The sequence below is a fragment of the Bombus flavifrons genome, chromosome 4 (assembly GCF_040668555.2).
Source record: "Bombus flavifrons isolate JBK064 chromosome 4, iyBomFlav1_principal, whole genome shotgun sequence".
NCBI lineage: Eukaryota > Metazoa > Arthropoda > Insecta > Hymenoptera > Apidae > Bombus > Bombus flavifrons.
Window position 1 is genome coordinate 10,989,267 of NC_138445.1, and position 21,675 is coordinate 11,010,941.

The 21,675-nt window shown below is 40.7% G+C and overlaps 1 protein-coding gene across 4 annotated transcripts in view; it reads left to right on the forward strand.

Annotated features, from left to right (window-relative positions):
* Window positions 1–1,839: 1,839 nt before the first annotated feature.
* The window catches only part of LOC138178793 (netrin receptor UNC5C), a 73,702-nt gene continuing 53,866 nt past the window's right edge, over window positions 1,840–21,675 (forward strand). For 2 of the 4 annotated variants that reach the window (XM_069111037.1, XM_069111039.1), the window contains exons 1-4: window positions 1,899–2,038; window positions 2,164–2,281; window positions 2,787–2,858; window positions 2,975–3,092. In XM_069111037.1, coding sequence (XP_068967138.1) covers window positions 3,068–3,092 — 25 coding nt within the window. In that variant the 5' untranslated portion in view covers window positions 1,899–2,038; window positions 2,164–2,281; window positions 2,787–2,858; window positions 2,975–3,067. The other 2 variants (XM_069111038.1, XM_069111035.1) reach the window with 2 other exon arrangements.

Below are 21,675 nucleotides of genomic sequence, written 5' to 3' on the forward strand. Positions count from 1 at the left end.
CCGATACCCCTCTGCACCCCGCCCGCGTGGCGGGAGTTTAATTAGGCCCCGCTTCGAGATATCGCGAGATCAGCAGCTCGTTAGCATGTTTTAATTGGCGGCTGTCAGTGAGATCGTTGCTCGCGATAAGCGACTCCTCTCTAACCAGTCCTCCAGCTCGGTGACAAGACTCTACGTGTAGCCAGGCTGCTGCTTACTACTCGCGAGACACACGGCGGACAGCCGGTTAGGGGAAGCGTATACATCGTGCCATCCAAACCTGGGGGCATCTAGGAAGCTGGTGGAGTTTGTACGGCAACTTTTTGCCGCTTAATTCTGCGGCGAGATTCTCGAACAGAGACATTGCGACGTAAGTTTATCAATGTGGATGAGACAGGATACGAATTTTCTTTGATGTGCGACTTTTTCGAGATTTTTGTTGTTTGAGAATGATGTGGACATGGAGACGTGATTAGTAGTTGGAGTAAATTATTAAGAGCAATACGTCTCGACATGATATTTCATTTGTAAGTTTCTCTTTTAGGAAATCAGTCTTATCGAATTCTATTTTTTGATCTGGTTATAAAGAGGAATTCTCAGGATTTGACTAATTTCCTTTTTCATTATTATTTATTTTCTCACGTAATTCCAAATTTTTGTTGAATCCTGAAAATTCATTATGTACCTCTAATTTGTATAGTAGGTTTCTATTATTCGATAACGATGCGCTTACAAGGTTTCATACTTGTTTCAGCGAGGACATAACTTTAGATTTAATTAAGTTCAATTCAAAGATATGAAATTATTTAACCTGGATTTCTAAAATCAGTATTTTGAATGTGAGAATCGTGAGATCTTAGAAAGCACAAATTCCTCGCGAAGGCGGGTATCGTCATGACTAAGTCGAGATAGGCGAAAAGGGGAGAAATCTGCTTTCATACATGGCGTTTTATGTTCCCTGACGATGACCAGCGCGGATAGAAACGTGACCAGCGGTGAGATTAACAAGGTGTCCCGGCCTCATTGCTCGCTATTGATCCAGCGCGAACGTGTACTTTTTAACGAGGCCAGTTGGTAATGACGCTCCCGTAGAGTACACACGTGCCGAATGATGAAACACCTCTTCTCCCCTAGAGCGTCGTTTTTACCTTCTTTCAGCTCGGATTATTATTCTCTATATAAAAGATACGCTTTTTCCACCATAATCGTCTCGGATTCGAGGAAAGTTTTAACTCCAAAAAAACGAAACCAAAAGCATTTCTCTTAAACCGTAACGAGGAGACATAAACTTCTTTTTTTTTTTTTAAGAACAAAGACGAGGGAGGTTTCGAGAACTCGATGTTTCACTTCATATGAAATTTATAGATCAACGTAACAGTGAATTTGATCGATGATTTACCCGATATAAATTATACTCCCCATCGCAATATATCGGAGTTATAAATCGTTCGACGATCGTACGTCTGTTTGTCGGTTCGAGTCTGTCTAGACATTTGACGTAAAAGTGATATGCTTGGAGCGAGACATGGAATATGTATAACAAAAAGTAAATTTGATAGAATGTCTATGTGGGTGTAATTTTCTAGTTATAGCGAAACCTTCACAATCAGAAACAACATTCAGTATCTAGATAGATAGAGAAATTTAAACGACATTTGACAAAATCCATATACGAAAATTATCAATTCTAAAATTTCATACGCGAATATTATAAACGATTTCAGGTTCATATTCAAATTCAAATTTAGATACAAATTCGCGCGTATACGAAATTTGCACTTACTGCGCAGCCGCGAGCGGAAAGGGAATCAGGCCCGACGCCATATTGGTATTTCGCGCGGGAAAGCGTCTGCGCATAGTGTCATTTCCGTCGTGAGCACAGTGGTGACGAGTTGTATTATCCTGATTGAGGTAACGTATTAACTGCGTAGTATTTCCACCGTTATTCTAATTATTTATACAGTAGCATTGACCTCGTCTACTCATTACGCGTTTGAATAGTAATTTGTTAAACATTGTCATATAGACGTATATATATTAATTGATCATATTTTGAAAGGTTAGTGTTACCGATAGCGTGGATTATCATTTTTTGAGACAGCATTTGATTTCGATTATTGTTCCATTTCAATATACGTAATTTGGAGTGGTCGTGCACGTTATAAATATTTTTCTTTTGTACAGATTAATAATTGTTGATTACGAGAATGACGACAGGACTAGGCGTTAGAAATGTGAATGCCACGATTATTTATGGTCCATTCGATGATTCTTCAAACAAATATGGCAATGTATAATTAAGGTAGGTATATACCTACTTTTTATTGATAATGTAGCATACAATTGACATATATTCGATCAATATTTTATAGTATATGATTAATATTCGGAGTACTAAGATCAAAGTAAAAAAGATTAATGAAATCATTTTTTATTTGGAATAAATTTATTAGAAATAAATTAAAAGAATTAAATTTAAAGCCGGTTTATTAGATTTTGTAAATTCATTAAAATCTAAATAAGAAATTGAAATAAGTGTCCTATTTTTACACATTTCGATCGTGGATTTTCTATACCAACGTTATGATTTTTCATGTTAAAACACGATTGGACACGTTATGACGCAGTCACGTGCTGTTGTTACGTAGTGTTGTTATGCCCCCGGGCATGTTTAGCTGTCGTGTTTTGATTTGATGCAAGCATTCTCGACTATTTATTAGGCACGACACAGTTTATTCCTGATGTGTATATTTTGATTTCAAACATTTTCAAGTGATAGTTTACATTCATATTCTGTTTTGTTACAGATTTTACACAACCTCTCCACTTTCTGTTATTGTATGGAAAGGATGATCTAGTTATGCTCTAAAAACAAGAATGTAAATATCATTGCATTTTGTATCTGCTTGAATTAATTTTATCTTTTATATCTTGCTTTAATTGTTATTGTTTATGTTTAAAAATAAATTTTAATACTCCGTGGTTTTCTTAATAGATTTTTTACAAATTCTACTTTCTCCTTGGGGTTTGATGATTCTTGCGAGATGACAGTTACTATGATGACTTCCTCTGGGACATAGCACCGTCGATGACAACATCCTCCGCATCTAATCGTGAGTCGCATGCGTTTTTATTCCTCTGATCACTCAATCATGTCGTAGGATGAAAGGTCCGAAGCGACACGGGTGATTGGTTGCATTACATAGAATTTGTTGTAGGCATAGTAACCACGGGTATTTATTATACCTGTGAATAGTAACTTTTTTTTGTTCTGTGTCTGACTTATTAGTTCAGATAGGTCTTCTTGCACACCGCGTTTTTGCATAACAATAATAATATAATATAGTTATTTATAAAATTAGAATATATTCGATATTTTCATATAAATAAAGATAATAAAGATTTCTCAGTTTTATCTTCTCTTTTATGATAATATTAAACAATTTCGATAGTTCGATACAAATCTTTTCCATTATAAATTTCAATATTATTTGACATGTAAAGATATTATTGTTTCTTTTTGTGACATATTAAATATCGTACATAATCTATTAAATAAATGTGCAAGTAGAAATTTCGCGACAGGCAGATTTTGGAATCAAAGCAACAAAGTATGAACGATGCTCCCGTATCTTTGAAAATGTGCTTTGATAAAGGAATCTCCTGAGGTTATTTCAATTAATATTTAATTTTCAATTAGAGTCAATTATTCCATCACATTAAATCTTAGTTTTCTTTCTCATGGATAATTTATATATTTTTTGCTCTTTGTCACTTATTTCTTTTGAATATTAGAATTTTAATAATTGCTTGAGTTAATAGATTAGAGATATAATTTGAAGTAAAATGAGAAAATGCAAAATTAAATTAGAATAACAATAGACCGTTGTATACAAGATATAATAATTACTTTTTTAGCTCAGGATTTCCAGGTTACACCGTTCCATGTTCATTGTCAAGATCTCACTCACGTGTTACATAGGTGAGAGATGATGAGCACGATCATAGATTATAAGCTTGTCTCATGTCTCAGCGACTGACGATGGGTTAATATACTATACAAGATGTATTTTCCACATTGTGTGTATATGTGGTTAGGCTGTGGAATTGTGTCGTTCCGAGTTTTATTGCATATTAACAAAATTTATAACCAGTAATAGAATTTGAATTTATAATATTAATGCTAGATTCACTCTTACATATTATAGCTGAAGTAATGGATAAAATTAAATATATAGCGAGGACTATAAATAATAATATTATTAATTTTCTTATTAAATTCCAATAATGCTATTAAAATTTTGTGCTATCTATTCCAGTAATTTTACATCAGACATTACAGTTTAGAAGATATATGTACTTTACCTATTATAAATAGGCACACATTTGTAATTAAAATTGAGATTTATACCGATCTCTTTACTGTATCACGCAATAATTACTAGCCATCGTCAGTCACTTTCAGAAAAATGATATGTAAATTAGCATGCAAGTTGTGTGCCAAACTTAGGTGTTAAATGAAATTGCCACAGGTGAGAAAACTCATCTCTAGCTTTACCTATCGATTTTTCGAATTTCATGGTCGCGGTCACGAAGTGGGTTTCGAAACGAACGTACACATATTGCACGAGTATGCATATTACGAACAGGCAACGATCGCCTATGATCGTTTATCATCTCCGTGTATCTGAATCAGCTTCCTCGATTTATATTTCTATTTCACTGTCGTAAGTTATATTTTAGTTTTCGATCAAAAAGTCTCGAGCTTAGATATAAGTTTCAGCGAGCATTGCGCTCGAAGAAAGAAGAGGCTACAAGCCGAAGAGGCTCGGCATATTGCCATTCAAGAGAGCAACTACTAATGATTTCCCATCCTCTGGTTCATCTAGAGCACGGGTAGTCATTCTTGTTACTATTTTGTTACTATGCTCACTTATAGTATTTGTAGTCGTAGTAAGTTTTCTTTGACCGATGTACGAATCAGTTTACAGTCATATTAGACAAATCGCGAATTTTTTACTAATATTAGGTAGTTTGAATTTTGTATTTTCTATTAAAATTGCGAATAAACGTTAATTTCGATTTAAAGTAGAATTGTGATAATTTCGCGATTTCGATGTAAATTAGTGTTGCGATAAAATGATGAATTTGACAAAATTTCGTGGAAAATATAGCTGTCCGTAAATGTATGCATATTCCTACCGCGTAAACATCGTTTCACGTACTACTACTTTAAATTTACAAGCAACACGATTTTCCAGTTAAACAAGTTAACATACAAACAAACATCTACCATACGAATGAGTTTCCAATTTACTCGTTGACGATAATCACATTTTCCACTTTTTGGCTAGAAGCAATGTTCGGTTTCAATGCAATATCCGTGGTAGTTCCTGTAGCAACAAATCCATTCCATCTAACGATTGGCACTCAAAAGCGACTACAGTTTTTTCCTCTCGCGTTACAATCGATACTTAATCACTCCATTTCATCCGTATAAATATACATCCGTGTTTTCCACTGTCTAAATGCTTTCGAGCTCGTTCGTTGACGCAAACACGGCCAAGTTTCACGGTGTTTTGCACGATCCACCTGCGCGTGTTCGCCCTTAAGCCCCGAAACGTGACGATGAGTATTTGCGGTCGCGCTGCTGCTTCGCGAGAGCGTGATCAGATTAAACGCCGCGTGGATTTTATGGCTGAGCCGTGAACGATTTACGGTAATCGATTAATTAGTCTTATTCCGGGACTTTCCGATGATCAGCTTCTCTAGATTTGTGTCAATGATGAGCTGGATGCTGCTTTAGCTCCGCTAATTACTATTGACTGATAAACCCTTGTCGCGATACAGAACTTGATAAGTAAGATTCTGCTTAACATATGAAGAGGATCCGGCGAATTTTTGTTGCAAGTTTGTTTTTAATAAATTTTGTGAATTTTCAAGTATGCTATATTGCAATATGGAGCTGTATTAAACAATAAGAAATCTTAGATAGTTGCAAAAATGTAACGAAAGTAAGCAAGCTTTGGAATCTTCCATACGTGTTCTTCGAATTTTGATTCAATTTTTGCTATCCAAATGAAATTATTTTACAATTTTTTGAAGGTACATTAAAGCTCCTTTAAATCAAGAGACCCTTAGTTATTCCGAAGAAATACAATAATAGAAGGTTTTCATATTTATTCGTAGAAATAGCTTTCATTGAATTTCCATTCTCCAGGCAATATTATTTCACAATTGAATTAATTTGCAAAATATAATAAGTTTCTCTTTTAACCACAATAAATTTCAACTGGTTTCAAAAAACTGACAGAAGAACGAAGCTTTAAAATTCCCAAACTGCATTTCGCGGAACGTCTTTGACCCAATTTCCACTCACGAAACATCACAGTAAGAAGGAGAGTTATCCAAGCAACTCAGGGAAGCGTGTAAGACGAAAGATTATCCAGCCACTGTAAACCATTCGTGGTTAGGTAAAAGGTAGATATAAACTCAGTGAAAAAAAAAAAAGAAAAGAATAACACGATAACGTGGTTTGCACGCGATAGTTTTAACGACCGCGGGGGTTCGGCCGAATTTTATTAAAGAACACTCATCGTTGGCCAACGAAGGGGTTATGCATATGCATGAGGGCGCGTTCGCGCGACGAACATGTTTATTGTAATACTGACATAGAGCGCGCGAAATTAGTGCGGGTTAAGGCGACATTTCCATTCCTGCGATGGAATATGCATGAGAAAATGCATCGTAACATCTGCGCGGAGCGTTGTTGCACTGGGTCAGCCGAGCTTAGACGGCCAGAGAAATATTTCATGCTGTCGAGTGGGACCCTCGGCCGACTCGCGTGGTCATAGCCCGTGAACGTAACTGTTTTCGCTTATGCACTTTGCCAACGGCCGTTCCCCGACCCTGTGAAGAGACGGAGAGTTGTGACGATGAAGTATTCAAACGGGAGGCCGGAAGTATCTTCCCTCGGTTTCCGCGTTTTCTGAAAATTGGATTCGCAAGACCGTTCCACTGCCTTTTGCTCACGATCTTTCTCGGACCTTTCTCGGGATATAGCCCCGGCTTCAGTATTATGCAACTTTAAAAGGCTAAGCTACTAGGCAGAGATTTTCAGAAAGAAGAATATTACCTCGTAAGAATTATATAGCGGAGTTTCGTTTGTCTGGATTAGAATAAAGAATTTGTGTTGTTGGGATGGGTAGAAGAAAGGCATCTACGAAATTGTCGATTCTACCATATATGCAAAAACTAATTCTAAAAATGGGTTATTTTAAAATCCTTTATTTAATAGCGAACAGTATTTCTATGGTTATTAAAGAGTATTAGATTGTAGGAAACTCTTCGTATTTTACTCTCCTTTCATATTGGACCGAAATGCAGGATGTTCGCGCCTATTCAGAAATACAAAGAACCTCAGTTTGCAGTGTCTGCCTTTCCTCATAAATTGGTAGGATAGAAGGTAGGAATTGAGAGAATATTGAACGATATTTTATATTTATTGGCATGCCTCGATAGGATGCATATAATCTTAAGAAAAACCAAAAGAAGAGTAACGCGATGCAATCGGAAGGAAACGAAAGTGTGGATGATCGAGTCTATCTTGCAGTGTCTATCTTTCAGTCACGGTGCAGGATATCGTTGGCTGCTTATATCCATGGCAGATGCGCCCGGTCGAATCTAGACGGAGACAGAGAACGAACAACGCGGAGCAGACGAGCAAAGAAAGGGGCCACTTCGTATGCAAATCCGACTCCGCCCTGAATAAAATATTAACCGACCAATCGAGGCGCGTGGCGGGGGTAGAAGCACGCGAGCCTCCCTCGACGAGTTCGTTTCCTTGCCGAGGTCGCTTCCTTTTTTTCATTACCTTTCGCGTAGGCATCATGCGTGCAAATGCACTTACACATACCAAGATCTATATGTGTACACATAAAAGTACACACTAGCAAAAATTCCTTTTGCATCTCATTTTTTCGCTGGTGGCTCTTTACAGCTTCTTTCCTCGTCGTCATCCAGCTAACCAACTCTATACAACCTTCGTGACGATGCTTCTTCTTCTTCGGTCCGTTCCCCCAGGTCTCTTTAAATCGAAGACCTCGTTATCTCACCGACGAACGGATTCTCGTTAGCGAAGCTTTAATTATAACCACTCTGCTCCGCAATCCTGATAACCGTCTCCGGTACTGGAGTGGCGACCTGCAGGAAAGCTGACGAAGGAGAAAACGAAACTCGCTCGTGTCGCGTCTAACAATTAATGCCTCCGTTATTATGATTTGTTCTTTCTTGGACGACAGTCCTATTTCCCCTCTCGTTTGATCAGTTTCGTCATTTGTTACGGTTATGATTAATCTTGTTTGATTTGTTGAATTTCAGAATGTTTGCACGTTTATTTGATGGCCATGGTCCATTCAAGTATTCGTTGATAGGATAATAAGGAATGGCGAAAGTATATAGTCGTTGACAGTAGTTGCTTTATTACTTTAAATACTTATGCTAGTGTAAATAATGCCATTTCATCACGCATTAGTGTATATATTATATATATTAGTGTATATAGCATATATATTAGTGTATATAGCATATATTAGTATATATATATCATCTAAAATCGCAGGGAATAATTACAAGGTGACGTATCGTACAAATATTGGTATTTAAAGGATAGAAATGCGAAATTCTATCATGACTTTCAAAAACAGCAATCGTTCCTAACTATGTCATAAAGTTTACCTAACAAAGAACTTTAATATCGTCAGTTTTTCTTTAGAAATCAACCAGTTGCGTCATCAGTCGCCATCGAAGACCTGATAGATCGAAAGGAACGAATGGAAACGAAAAAGTTCGAAGGAAAACGGTGGCAGCGGGTTTCCTGATCGTTAACAAGCATGGATCGTTGCTGGGTTTCTCTTCCGCATGAACAATTCTGCTTTTATTTCACGGCGACTGTTCGTTTCGCGTTTTAGAGCGAGCCGTTATAAAGGAATTCGTGAGAAACGCCCGGGAAGATAATAAGGAACGGTGAACGGGTAACGATCGAGCCACGGTTGTTACTCTTTCTCCTCTCTTCTCTTCACTTTTTTTCTTTGAACAGAAAAGAACGAATAGATTTTGTTTGGTTTTTTGCTCGTCGAGAACGAAAGCTACGAGTTTCCAGAGGAGAAAAATCGATGAAATCGTTAAAGCACAAAGAAGGTTTAGGTTAGGCAGTAGTCATGCTGCGCTGCTAGGCTGGTTTTTGTTATAGGCACTTTCGAGTAGAAAGAACACAGACATAGTCGCGGTGCAAGCGAATTGCCGCGTGTAATTAAGAAAGTTTCCTTGCGAAACCGCGTTCCCTATCTCTTTATTAGCTTTTACTCGCGTGCCTCTTTGTAAATCCTTGGCGCGAACAGTGTCAGAAACCGGTTCCGAAGGCATTAAAAGCGTCTTTGAAAATTCCCAGTTCTCCCCCCCCCTACCATCGAAATTCCATCTTTGATTAAACTTAATGGCAGGCCATTACCACTATATATTATCTTGAATCACAACGTTGCAAAGCAGAGTCCATTCCTATTTTTTACAACCAGTCGTTCGGATGTTTTATTGTATTCCGAAGTTCACTATGTTCACTAAGTTAAATGACGAACAATATGAACGAAGAAATGAATAGAAATTCATTCTTTCTTTCCATCGAAAGTCTTCGCTTATAGCACTTGCACCGTGTATCATTTCAACTCCTCAATTATCTCTCGTTTCTGACGAAAAACGTGGATGAAAAATGAAACTGAGGAGAAAAAGCGCGTAGAAAAACCGAAGACGGAGGACGGTGCCAGTGACGAGAGATAAGCGACGTGACTGCTGGTCACGTCGGTTCATGATAACCCCGTTGCTTTTCACCTTTTGTCCAGGAGGCGCGGTTGGATCCCTGTTTAGCCAGCCGCGAAATTACGTAGCTTCGTGGTTGGTGCACGACGCCGTCTGTTCTGGGGAAACAAAATTCTAGCGAGACGAGATTCTAACGAGCGTACCCATGTAGAGCCAGAGAGAGAAAGAAGTGTGAGGGAGGGTAGTGTGGTTGTTCGACGCGAGATTCGAACAAAAAAGCCTGGGGACCTCGTTAGGGGGCGAGAGCATTTCTGCTCGGCGCATCGTTATTTCGATTAATTATTAGGCGAGCATTCGTTGGCCGGTTATATTGTTCGCGGTCCGACGACCTCGATCGCGTCCTCCGGGGGAAAAAATGTCGACTCCACGAGACGCCGATTCCACCCCTGTTTTTCTTTTTTCTGCAATTAGCGTGAATTAATGCGACCAGGCTGTGTCGCGGCATCGTCCAACGTCCTGCTAAATGAGAGTTCTAACTAACAAACTATGGCAACTAAAATTCTGCTTTACGAGGATATCCTTCAATTGGGAATATATAGTTTGTATTTTTAATATCGAAATGGGAAACAGAAATGATAAATATATAGGAAACAAGAATTTAATTGGAATTACGAACATTGTATTACATATAAGCATATCTTATCTTTCTACATTTCTGGAAATAGCACAACAGAAATACTCCAAAACACATGTAGTATAATCAGGACCCCGAAAAAGTTACTGTCCCATCATCGAATCGATTTTCGAGGGTCGAAAATTAAACCGTCTTAAATACCACCGTCATTGTATGCTAAACACACGCGTGGGAGGTTCTATTAGCATGACGTACGTATAATTTCCGGGCGCAATTAAGTCGTCTCGATGTTTAACAGCCCGACGGTTACAAGCCTGACGAGGCATTACCTCGATTTTTCATTCGCTAGTACGAGTCTAATCGTAATAACGATTAACTGGACGAGTCGTAATTAAAGATCCAATACAAAAGAGAAAAGGAGAGGGAGAGAGAGAGAGAGGGAAAGAGAAAGGAAGACATTCTAAAGCAACGGTGCACGCGACTCGATACCATCTCGAAGGATAATCTAATGAGCAGCGATTCGTGCGATTCATTTCGAGACCGGTTAGCCTATTCGTTGGACTCGTAACTCCGGGATAATCGAGCTTCTCCAACAAGGAAAGAAATTGCATCGGATGAGGACGATCCTTAAAAGGGAATACTCCTCTGATCCGTTTTTTCTCGCCCTGTTGATAAAGAGAGAGGGTGGCTAGTGAGAGAGACGCGGGGTGCATAGTGGCCCGGAATCGTTTTCGGTACTCCTGGGACCGATGACGAAGGCAAATTCTCGGAGAGATTTCCGAGGAACGAACCTAATCCTCCGGGGTTCCTATGGCCGGCGAATTGGGTAGTAAAGCGGCCGGTAACGGAAAAGGGGTGAATTAGTGTAAGAGTGGTGGGTTTCCGCTCCCGTGGATCGCTAATAGAAAAGCTCCGAGGCTGTTCTGAATTTTTTTTCCCGGTCTTTCGAAGCTTTTTGCTGAATTATACGAGCTAGATCGGGGGTGGATTTAGTACCGGTAGGGTAATGGAAGAATATATGCGAAGGACGTCGGTGTAGGTACTATACGCTTTTACGGAGACTTATCTTCACCATGGCTTTCTACATGGTATTGTTTTTGCGTGAGCTTGTAATCAGTTAGGAAGATATAGTATGCTTTCCTGATAGTTTCGTTTTATGATATTTATTCTTTTGGTTTATCTGTTTATAAGAAAATTCTGAATAGTTTTATTCAATGATCGATATTCTAATATAATATATCTTCCATTGATACATTAAATCACAGATGAATACAGAATGCGTTGAAAAATACGTGTTTATATAACAAAACGTGTTTATCTCTGACCACTGATGAAATTACGCAACCTTAAATCCTACTGTACACGTTGATTGGAATTACAGATGAGTGGCACGATTACGTAACAGGGATACACATATATTATATCTTTCATCGGGGGCGATTTCTTTTTCTTGATTCGCAGCTGGCCTAACGCAACATCGTTAAAGCGAAAGATAAAATGCACGGTCGTAATGAATTTTCTTGATCGTTCCACCAATTTACACGCAACTCTGCTATTCAAAGGACCGGCCCCGCGCCACCAACGCGTTTTCACCCGTTCATAAATTATCCGCTGGTTTTCATAGGCCGTGTATCGGCCAGAGCGATAAATATTTATAGTAACTCGCGATGCTCAAATAAATATTTATGAACGGCCTGATCGCGACTATAAATATTTATCGACCAGCCCTCCCGAGTCCGTAGAAACGCAACGCGTCTTTTCACGCGCGTCCTCAACTTTTAATCGTTTCGCTAGAAAAAATAAGGGGAAAAATGACGAAAAGAATAAAAAAAACAGATCTTTCGATGGATTTTCATCGCTTTTGCGCGAGTTCGCAGATGTCAATGGTCACAGACGCGAATGGACACTCTCTTAGTTTCCCACGATTGATATTCAATTCCCAAGCAAAGCAAATATTCGTCCATTTGTCGAATCGGTCAACAATCTCGCGAGTCCCTTTGGGATTATGCTTTCGGGGGATGGTTTCAGAGTCCAGGGATCAGGTTGGTCGAATTTTTTCCAGGGTTCCAGAAGGCTTCGTGTCGCACGAGACGGCACGAGGAAGCCCGCGCGAGCACAGGAATTACTGTCGACGCTGGTGTAATAATATCCAGCCGATCGTGTCTGGCCGGGTCGCGAGCACGCGCGATCTACTTTTTGCACGGCAGGATCGTTAATGAGAGAGTCACGCGACACACGCGAAGCGAATCACGACCGGCGCGATCAAAACCCTCCAGAAAAGGAGCTCTCGCACGTTTTTCTCCTCTCAACTCCAGCATACGTATGGTAATTGTAAATTCGATAAATGATTCGCTGATCGATCCTATCAAGGTTTATTGTTTTAACAATACGTGTATTATATATTCTGATACTTAAATTGTGAAAGTAAAAAATTAAATTAGTTTAATTTTCGAATGAATCAAGTTTGAGCTTAAAGCATTTCCAAATACCAATACAATAAATAAGAAAGTCACCAACAAAATAAATTGCAAATATTTTTTAAAGGAAAAATAAAAGTCGCGAGAAAAAGGAATCGAATACATCAAAACGTCCACGTATAAAATATTGCATCTACATATAAACAATATCCAACAATACTGTAATCATCAGCACATAAATCATACCGCTAAATCACCTACCCCTTTTTCCCCTGATTTTCTTCAAACCATAGAAACGCTCCTTCACCCCCTGAAGCGTCACTGGCCGCCGCAGCACGTTTGATTAATTGCAAACCGGATCGGGCTGAATGTAAATCGCGATATCCGTCCGGGATTTTTGCGTGGAAGCGAATCCACGGGCGCGGAAGAGATCTATGGCGTCCGATCACGAAACGTTTCACGTGCGCCTACATGACGGACGCGCGCGATCGACACGGTGTATTAGTACTTGTTAATGCGTCGCTCCGCGTCGCTATTTATCGCCACCGTGCAGCTACCACGTCCGGTCCCCTCTGGAGAACACACACGTGGGCGTCGTCGGTGTCTCCTTTGAGCGCTCGAACCACGGGTTCCACAGATTTCTAGTTTTTTTTCCCCGTTTCATCTGATCACTGGCTCGCAGCAGCTTTCTCCCTCCGTGGTTACAGAGAGAAAACGTCAATGCGTTAAATTGAAAATAAACAGTCAAACACTCGCGACATTTTGTTTTTAAATTAAAGACAAATAAAGACTATTTCTGTGAGTGATTTTTCTATTGCTTACACGAGGTAGAAAGACAGGGTGGGAAGTGATCGTAGATTAATTGCTGCGTTGCGTCTGACTGATTTTCGACGTTCGATAGAACTGACCGGGGCTAATGGGGATTATCCTCCCTGCGATTGCAGGCAGGGAATTCTGAGTAATAGGGCGGTTCTTGTTGATATCGAAATTAAATCGTAATTGGAAAGTAAGATCGTTTTCTCGACATTACGAGGATAAGCAAGGTGGTCAAAATTATTGATTTGTAATTCTCCTATTCCATACAAATTTTATAGATTTAATATGATGCATTCTTTGGGATTCGAAAGAAGATTAAAACGTTGAAAGAAGAAGAAAACGTTGCAAAGGACTCCACTAGGAAACCTAAGTAGAATAAAACGGAAGAAGTTCTGATCATTACGACGGGTAACTTTCATAGCTGGGCCGTAAACTCGAACAATTTCCGAAACTACCTCGTGAAGGTAACGCCGGGTCGCAGCTCTCGTGCGGTATGTCGCATGTATACGTAATAAGTCGTACCAGCTAAATTCCATGGATGCGGAGGAGTGGGCCATTAATACCGGAAGCGGGATCGTTTGCATGGAAACGACGTCGTGGAGGCGGTAACGCGGAAGAGTGTCGATTCAATATCCATCGAACCTCTGATGGGACGAGGGTCTGGATACGAGCGCAAGGAGAGAACAGATACCAGTCAGGTGAAACGAGTTTCCCTGGAGGATCCGTGAGAGGGACGAATCGAAGGAAGGAAAGAGGAAGAGGGTTCGACGTAACTGGGGTAAAAGGCTGGCTCATTTTCCATGGGGAATGACAAAATCTGCTACGATTACCGAAGGGCTAGAGAAGGTAGAGGGAGCAATAGGAAACCTAAAATCTTGGTAGTTATCGTTCCGTCTCATGAATCGCGAGAAGAGAGACAATATTTTCCTTTTTAGAATAAGTTTTAAAGTCGAATCAACTGCACGTACGTGTACGGTTATTAGCAACAATGAAGACCATCGACGAAGATCAATGATGAAAATCAACGATGAAATACGTTTCTGCTGGTTTTCTGATTTTAACTTCATTCTATGATCACAGGATTTTGATACAAGATAATTGAAAATGAGAACGACCTGTTAGATCGAAAAATATGTCTCTGAGATTTCAAGACGACCTGTAGCTTTTTCAACGATACTGTACTTTCGTTTAATTCAGAGTGTAGTCTATTCCATGACAAACTCATTTAGTTCATTGATCTTTGACATGCTGTTGATCTTTCCAAGTACAATATCACAAGTTTGTAGATCAGACTTAGAAATTAGACGTGTAGATCTACTGTGACCAATCCCAAGTTAGTTTCATATAGCTTGTTTTTTACGGTGGAGATTTTCAGCAGTTAGATCTTCGTTGAGAGACAGACGATATTGAAAACCTATAAAACCCACCGTAATTCGATGGGTGCCGCAGTCCATTGCAGTTTAGCCGGAAATGCAATTTAAACAAATTGCTGGAGCGAGCACGGCGCCGTGTCGTCCCTTTCTCTCTTCGCGCGTCCATCTCTGCCCGGTGTCTCTATCTATTCATCCATCTCCGGCTCTGGAACTCCGTCCTCGTCCCTCTTCTGGGTCCGCGACGTTCCCCTGGTCGTCCGACTAGGCGCCTTGCTCGATTAATCGAAATCGAAACGAGCGCACCGTTCTAACGGACGTTTATCGCCCGTAGGGCAATAATTCGATTTTCGGTTAGCGGCAGCATCTCCTCTCCCTCTTTCTCTCGGCTTTCCTGGCGCGAGCATCCGCGCCGCCGCCGCTCATTGTTCATCCGCCGACACACGCGGCAAAACTGGCGATCAGAACCGGGGGTTTATGGATTTTCAGTTGGCGCCCGACCACCCTGTCGTGACTCGCAGCCCGATCGAGTTAAAAACTCGGTGACGCTGCACACGCTGTGCAGAACCACGTCTCTTCTACTCCGTTTCTCCCTTGCTTTTATGCTTCTTTTATTTTTATCGCCGTTTTTACGTGTCTTTTTGCCTTGTTTTTCCCTGCAGTTTGATTCTTTATGATATTTTGTTTGTTCTATCTGGCTCAGCTTCGATAGCCAGTTAGCAGAGAAATTTTCGCGGAGAATGTCCTGTTTGTAGCGAAATTTTGCCGCTAGAATTCGCAGCGGTTACGTTCTATAATACGACGTATGCTTTTAGAGTACTCGGAAAATAGTTCCATGGAAACGAGATATCGTTCACTCGTCCACACGTAGAACTCGGATTTTAAATATTGCTCTGGTTTTTCCCCTTTTTTACCGAACTGTTTTAACGGGACTTTCGTTTCATGAAGTCCGCTCGTCCACGAGTGAAATGAAAGTTGAAAGAGTCGCGCAACGAGTTCACGTTGAAATTAACGTGGCTCTGTGGATGTCGGATTGCGAATGACAGAGTTTCCGGTGTTCCAAATATCGTTTTGATATACTGGAAAAATTTTGTCAGCCTAGAAGCATGGACTAACGAACGGATTTTAATAAAAATTTTCGTAAGAAATTCGTGTAATTGCACGTGGTACGCTTTTGATGGTAAGAGACGGAAACTCGTCATGTAGTCCGGAAATTCGACGTGTCACTTTGCGTCGGCCCGACGTTATCTGCTTCGAATAATGTTTAGCCGCGATTAATAACCTCTGTCGCGGTACCACACACGCACTTTCGTCGAACGGACGAGAGAGTGGGGGAGAAAAAAGCGATTTCTAACGGGGACTGTACGACCACTGGGTGACAACGTAGTTTCCCATGTTTTATGGTCAGTTCCGTGCGCCATGGTATCTGATTGCGTCATAAATCGAACGAGAAACGGGGCGAGGGTTGCAACGCGCGATACACGACCTACGAGATTTCGTTTTGCTGAAATTTAGCGGTCGTGTTCGGCCGTTTTTTTTTCATTCCATCCCCTCTACTGCCTACGATATATTTTTTGCTCACTGCGAATAGCCTGCATAATTCTCTGGCGTCTCGTTAAAGTCGAGTTTCCTAGATTTTAGATTGATAATCTTTATGTAAGTCGTTTTATGGTTTTCCTTTGTGACGTAGAATATTTAGCAATACTCTGAAATAAAATGCAATATTTTTAGCTAATGTTCATGTTTAGTTCAGTTCTAGACTTTTATGGACTAATAGTTTAACCACACAGACACTTCAGTTACTCAGTTCCTTCATTACTTGAACAGATGTATAATTAAAAAATAATCCCTAGGATATTTCAAAATCTTTTGATTACATACTTTTCTCTTTCCCGAAAATGTTCAGCTTTAAATCGTTTTTCATTTGTCCAACATTCTATTAAATCTTATTTATTTCAAAACTTGTCACTTAGAAAACAAATGGCGGTACGAGACAAAGGGGTTGGAGTGTAGAAAGTACAAAGGATATGTTCTCTAAGAAAAATTGATCCTCCAACACTTTCAATATCCAACGATCGAATACGTCGTAGGAAGGTTTCGAAATAGTCGAACGCTTTTAGTTCGTCGAACGGGTAACAGTTGTTCCATTAAAACGATTTGGTACTCGAGTGGCAGCAGTGAGTCAGCCGGCTACGTCGGTTCTTTCGTTCTGGAGAGCCACTCGAGAGAGACTCCGCTCTCTGTGTAATTAATTCGCCGTGAAATGCTACATTAATTCGTAATGGGCCATGTGTCGTGTATACCAGGTACCCCGGCTCGCTTACAAGTGCGCCGGATACGGCCTGCGTATTAATTGTTTCCCGCCCCGCGCGAAACACGCTGTGACGATGCAGCCGCGATTCCAACCCTTTCTTCCAGCCACCAAGATCGATATTCATTTGTCGGAATATCGACTACGTAGTTTGATGTAATTTTAATAATTCGTTTCCATGTAATAGCATAATTATTTATAAAATTAACAGTTCAATCTTAGAAGCTGAATCGGGCGAAGACAAATGTGCGCGAAATTTACAGTTGGTCGGGTATATAAAAAATGCTCCTTGCATTTCTTTGAATATAGTGTCGCTTTTCTGTCCATTTTTGCATTGTGTATGTATGTGGATAGTGTGGTTGTATTATCTATTTTGCATTGTCATTTTTACGCTGAATATGATATTGTTGTCCATTTTTCATTGTCTCCTTTGCATTAAATACACGCTTTATGTATACTTTGTGTATAACAACTGCGTTGTTGCATTGTTTTATATTTTTAATATTCTCTGAATATATATTTCATCAACTATGCTGCACGTCATGCATTTCTTTTTATATTCCACCATTTTTTCCTAAATATTTAATATAAACTTCAATATATCCAACTTCTTGACCCTCGAAATTTAACATTTCGCCACGAAGTTAAACCGCGTGTTCCTCCGTTCGCTCGATTCCCAATTTATAACGACAATAAAACCCCGGACGAATCGAACGAGTACGCCGAGAATCGAGAGGGCGAATATAACGAGTCGCGGGGACAAAGAAATCCAGCAACCCGGAACAGATCGGGCAGCGGTAACGTTTAAATTACCGGCGCGCAGCTTAGGTTCGACGGCTGGCGAAAGGAAAAAAGGAATTGCCGAAGTTTCTTCAATGGAGTGCAGGTCGAACGAACAGCTACATTGTCCCCGTCGTTTAATCACGTTTTTCACAGTTTCACCGAAACCTTTTTACATAGTCGGCGACTATGGATAGAGCGAAAAGAAGATGCAGGGGTTGGTTCGATCCCCGGGCGAGTAAACTTTGTTTCCTTCTGCGGGACAGATTCGGAGCGCTTCCGAGGAAGAGGAACGAGCATAGACAGACAGACGTAGAATTTGCTACGACGAAAGAAACCGAGACACAAGAGAAACCACGAAAAATGGCGAGGGATGCTGGTGGTAATCGCAACTTCCAAACGAGAGACACCCCTCTCCTCTTTCTACCCCCTTGCAATTTTACTCCGGTGAACTCGCGGGAAACTTTCGTCGTCCTCGTGTCGCTTGCACACACCGTGGAAATCGTCTCGCGACTGGTACCTGAAAAACTTTAACTTCATCCGCAATCCGGCAGCTCTTTTCCTGCCACAGAGCTTCTCGTGGATTTCGCTCGACTTCGTTCCGGGATCTTTCGCTCACCCCCGTTCCCACGAGGGGATCTCGCCGGTTGGCACGCCCGCTGAACAAAGCATTATACGTAGAGACGATTGCTCTCGCGAGTCGAACCGGTTACCGAGGCGGAGGTCGAAGGTCGCGGGGAGTTCGGTTTCTACCTTGCCTCGTTTCAGCGCAACAACATCGGCCGACTTCCAAGTGGGTCGAGTGGCGGCTTGCCTATCATTTCTGGAGAGTTTACGAGTATTTATTGCGAGCCGTGTCGTGGACCGCCGAGATCGAGCGTGTATCAAGGCTGGATCTTGAAATATCAATTCCGTGCCGTTTATTAGAGGCTCGATGCGCGCCATGCGTGATAGTTCGATTCGCTCGGCCACACACGTGGGTCGGTGATCGTGTGCTTCACCTGGAATCGTCTGCTCTTTGTTGTCTGTCATTTGTTTCACAGAGGATCGGAATAGGAATGTTTGTCGAACCTTTCTCATTTTCATTAGCTAGACACTTCTCTATGACAATTTATCATTATGTATTCATTAATTACAAGTTTTTATTAATAATATTCATTCAATTGTACAAGGAAGTTCTGTTCATCCTCTTTATTTTATACTTATTTTGTATTTCTATTTAATACTATTTCCTTTTTCTTCAAGATTCATTTTTTTCGGGCTTTCTTCCTCTACTTAATGCGATTTTCTGTAGAGAGTATCTTTTTTCGTAATTTTTTTACTACTGTCGCCTTGTTCGATAATTATGCTATGTTCGTAACTGCTGTTTGAATGCACCGAACTTTCGAAATATATTAACTTTCACAGAATCACTTGTTTCACACTTGCTCCGAAATTCCGTTTCGGACTAGGTAATTCACTTTTATCACGATCCATTCATCATACAAACCGTTCAAACTTCCACTTGCACACGTGGCCGAATCTACGTCAAACCCGAAACATTTTCAACTCTCCTCGATGCGCACAGTCTTTCATTCTAACCGGTGAAATTCACCGGTGGCTCCCCGAATCTGGAATTATCGCGGCGATTTACGAATTCCTCGTCTATTGTCTGCCCCCTGTCTCGCGCTCGTCGCTACTCGATCGACGTAGACGTTTCCGCGCGAGGCGAATTACTCGAAATTTTCGTCGGGACAGATTTCACGGTCTGCCTGAGACGTTCGAAAGTTTGGAGACACCGAAGCAGGCGGAAACGCACCGGTGCCAACGATAGAGCTTGCGAGAGATTCCGCTCGAAGCCCTTCCGCTTTTCCTTAGAAGAAGAAAACGACATGATCGAGCGGCTATGTCAGAGTAAGAGAGAAAGAGGCTGAATTTGATCGGGATGGGGGAAAATCGCGGGAAGGGAAAGTTTCCCTTAATAACTATGCCGCGTAGCTTGGCAATCGAGGCGTGAACGCGAGATACGGATTAAAGGGGAGAAGTTCGCGTCGCTGTTCCTTGCGAACCAACGAAATTCTGAAGCTTGTTTTTCGCCGAAGCTTGAAGGGCGTGAAAGCGCGTCGAACTTCCGCGACGGCGAACATTTTTACGTTGACGTGGCACCAACCACCGAGAAGATTCTGCCAAGCCCGTTAATCCCTGTCAAATGATCGTGCTAGAAGGTGCAACGTTTATAGAACGTTTTAGTGATTTTTTCTTTTAGTAATCGGTTTGGGATATTGACTTCTTAGCGAGAGTGGTTTGATCATATTTTAATCGCCTTTGAAAAGTCACAAGTTACATGTTACCATTAATATATTAAGTTTAGAAATTTTACAAGCAAATTTTACACATTATAGATTGATTATCTTATACAACGAAAATATTATAATATCGTGGAAATGATATCCGTAACCTACAACTTATGACTTGTCAATTTACAAGTATTATTAATTGCTGAATCATTGCATAAGGAGATCCAAGCATCTCATCTAAAACGTCTTACAAATTTCGCTAATTCACAAGATACTTCTTTCCATTCATCTTTTCGTTTATTTCTTATCTTCCATAAGACCAAACTTCGATCAAACTCAATACCAAACTTCGATACAAGTCAATAACAAATTAAACAATAAACTCCATCCACTGCGTCAATTAAAGGAATTACGTGGAGCAGGTTAAAGTCGATTAAATCCTGGAGTGGAGTGCACACGAGTCGATTAGCGTCGGTTAGGGAAATTATCGGAGGTTGGAGCGCGCGGAGGAATCTCGTTTGAGACGTAACGAGGTCCAGTGGTGAACCGGAAGAATTCGATTTTCCTCGCGGCGGTATCGTTCCGTGTGTCGTTGTAATAGGGCGAAACGGGCCGGCGGCGGGCCGAGCTGTCCAATCAGCGACGCAGCAACAAGCCAGTTACGGATAGCCGAGCGTAGCAATTACATACGTCGCCCCGTTGCAGGCACAATGGAAATTCGCCAGACTGTTTGAAATTCGAATTACCGCACGGCTATCTTGATGTAGACGGTTATTCTGCCCTCTCTCCCGCTTTTCGGGCCGCGATTTTCAGATAAATTTTTCATTTCGCCAAATCGCGAAGAGGGTTCACTTCTTTGGAACGTGTACTTTAACCTCGGCGGTAAAATCCTGTTTGATTCTGCCATGATTCTACATCATTGAGTTTTTATTTGCATGAAGTAGATACGTTACATGGCAGTGTTAAAGTAACGATAGGAATGAAAATTTTGAAAATGAAATAAACGAATTTTTCCATAATAAAGTAAAACCAGCCATGAAAATAGTTATGAAAACAGTTTTCTTATCGTAGCTGGAATTCATAAAAATCAATAAGCAAATGTATCGACTACATCGGCAGACATCACGTGTAAGTGCATTCAGATTTAAATTCCAACACATTATTTGACTTACACCATTCCACTTCTCCGTCGAATAAAATTTACCTTCGCTCTACAATTCTCGAAACCATCACCACGAAACTGCAAATTCCCTATTCTCTCACCCGAGCGATCTCCATCTTC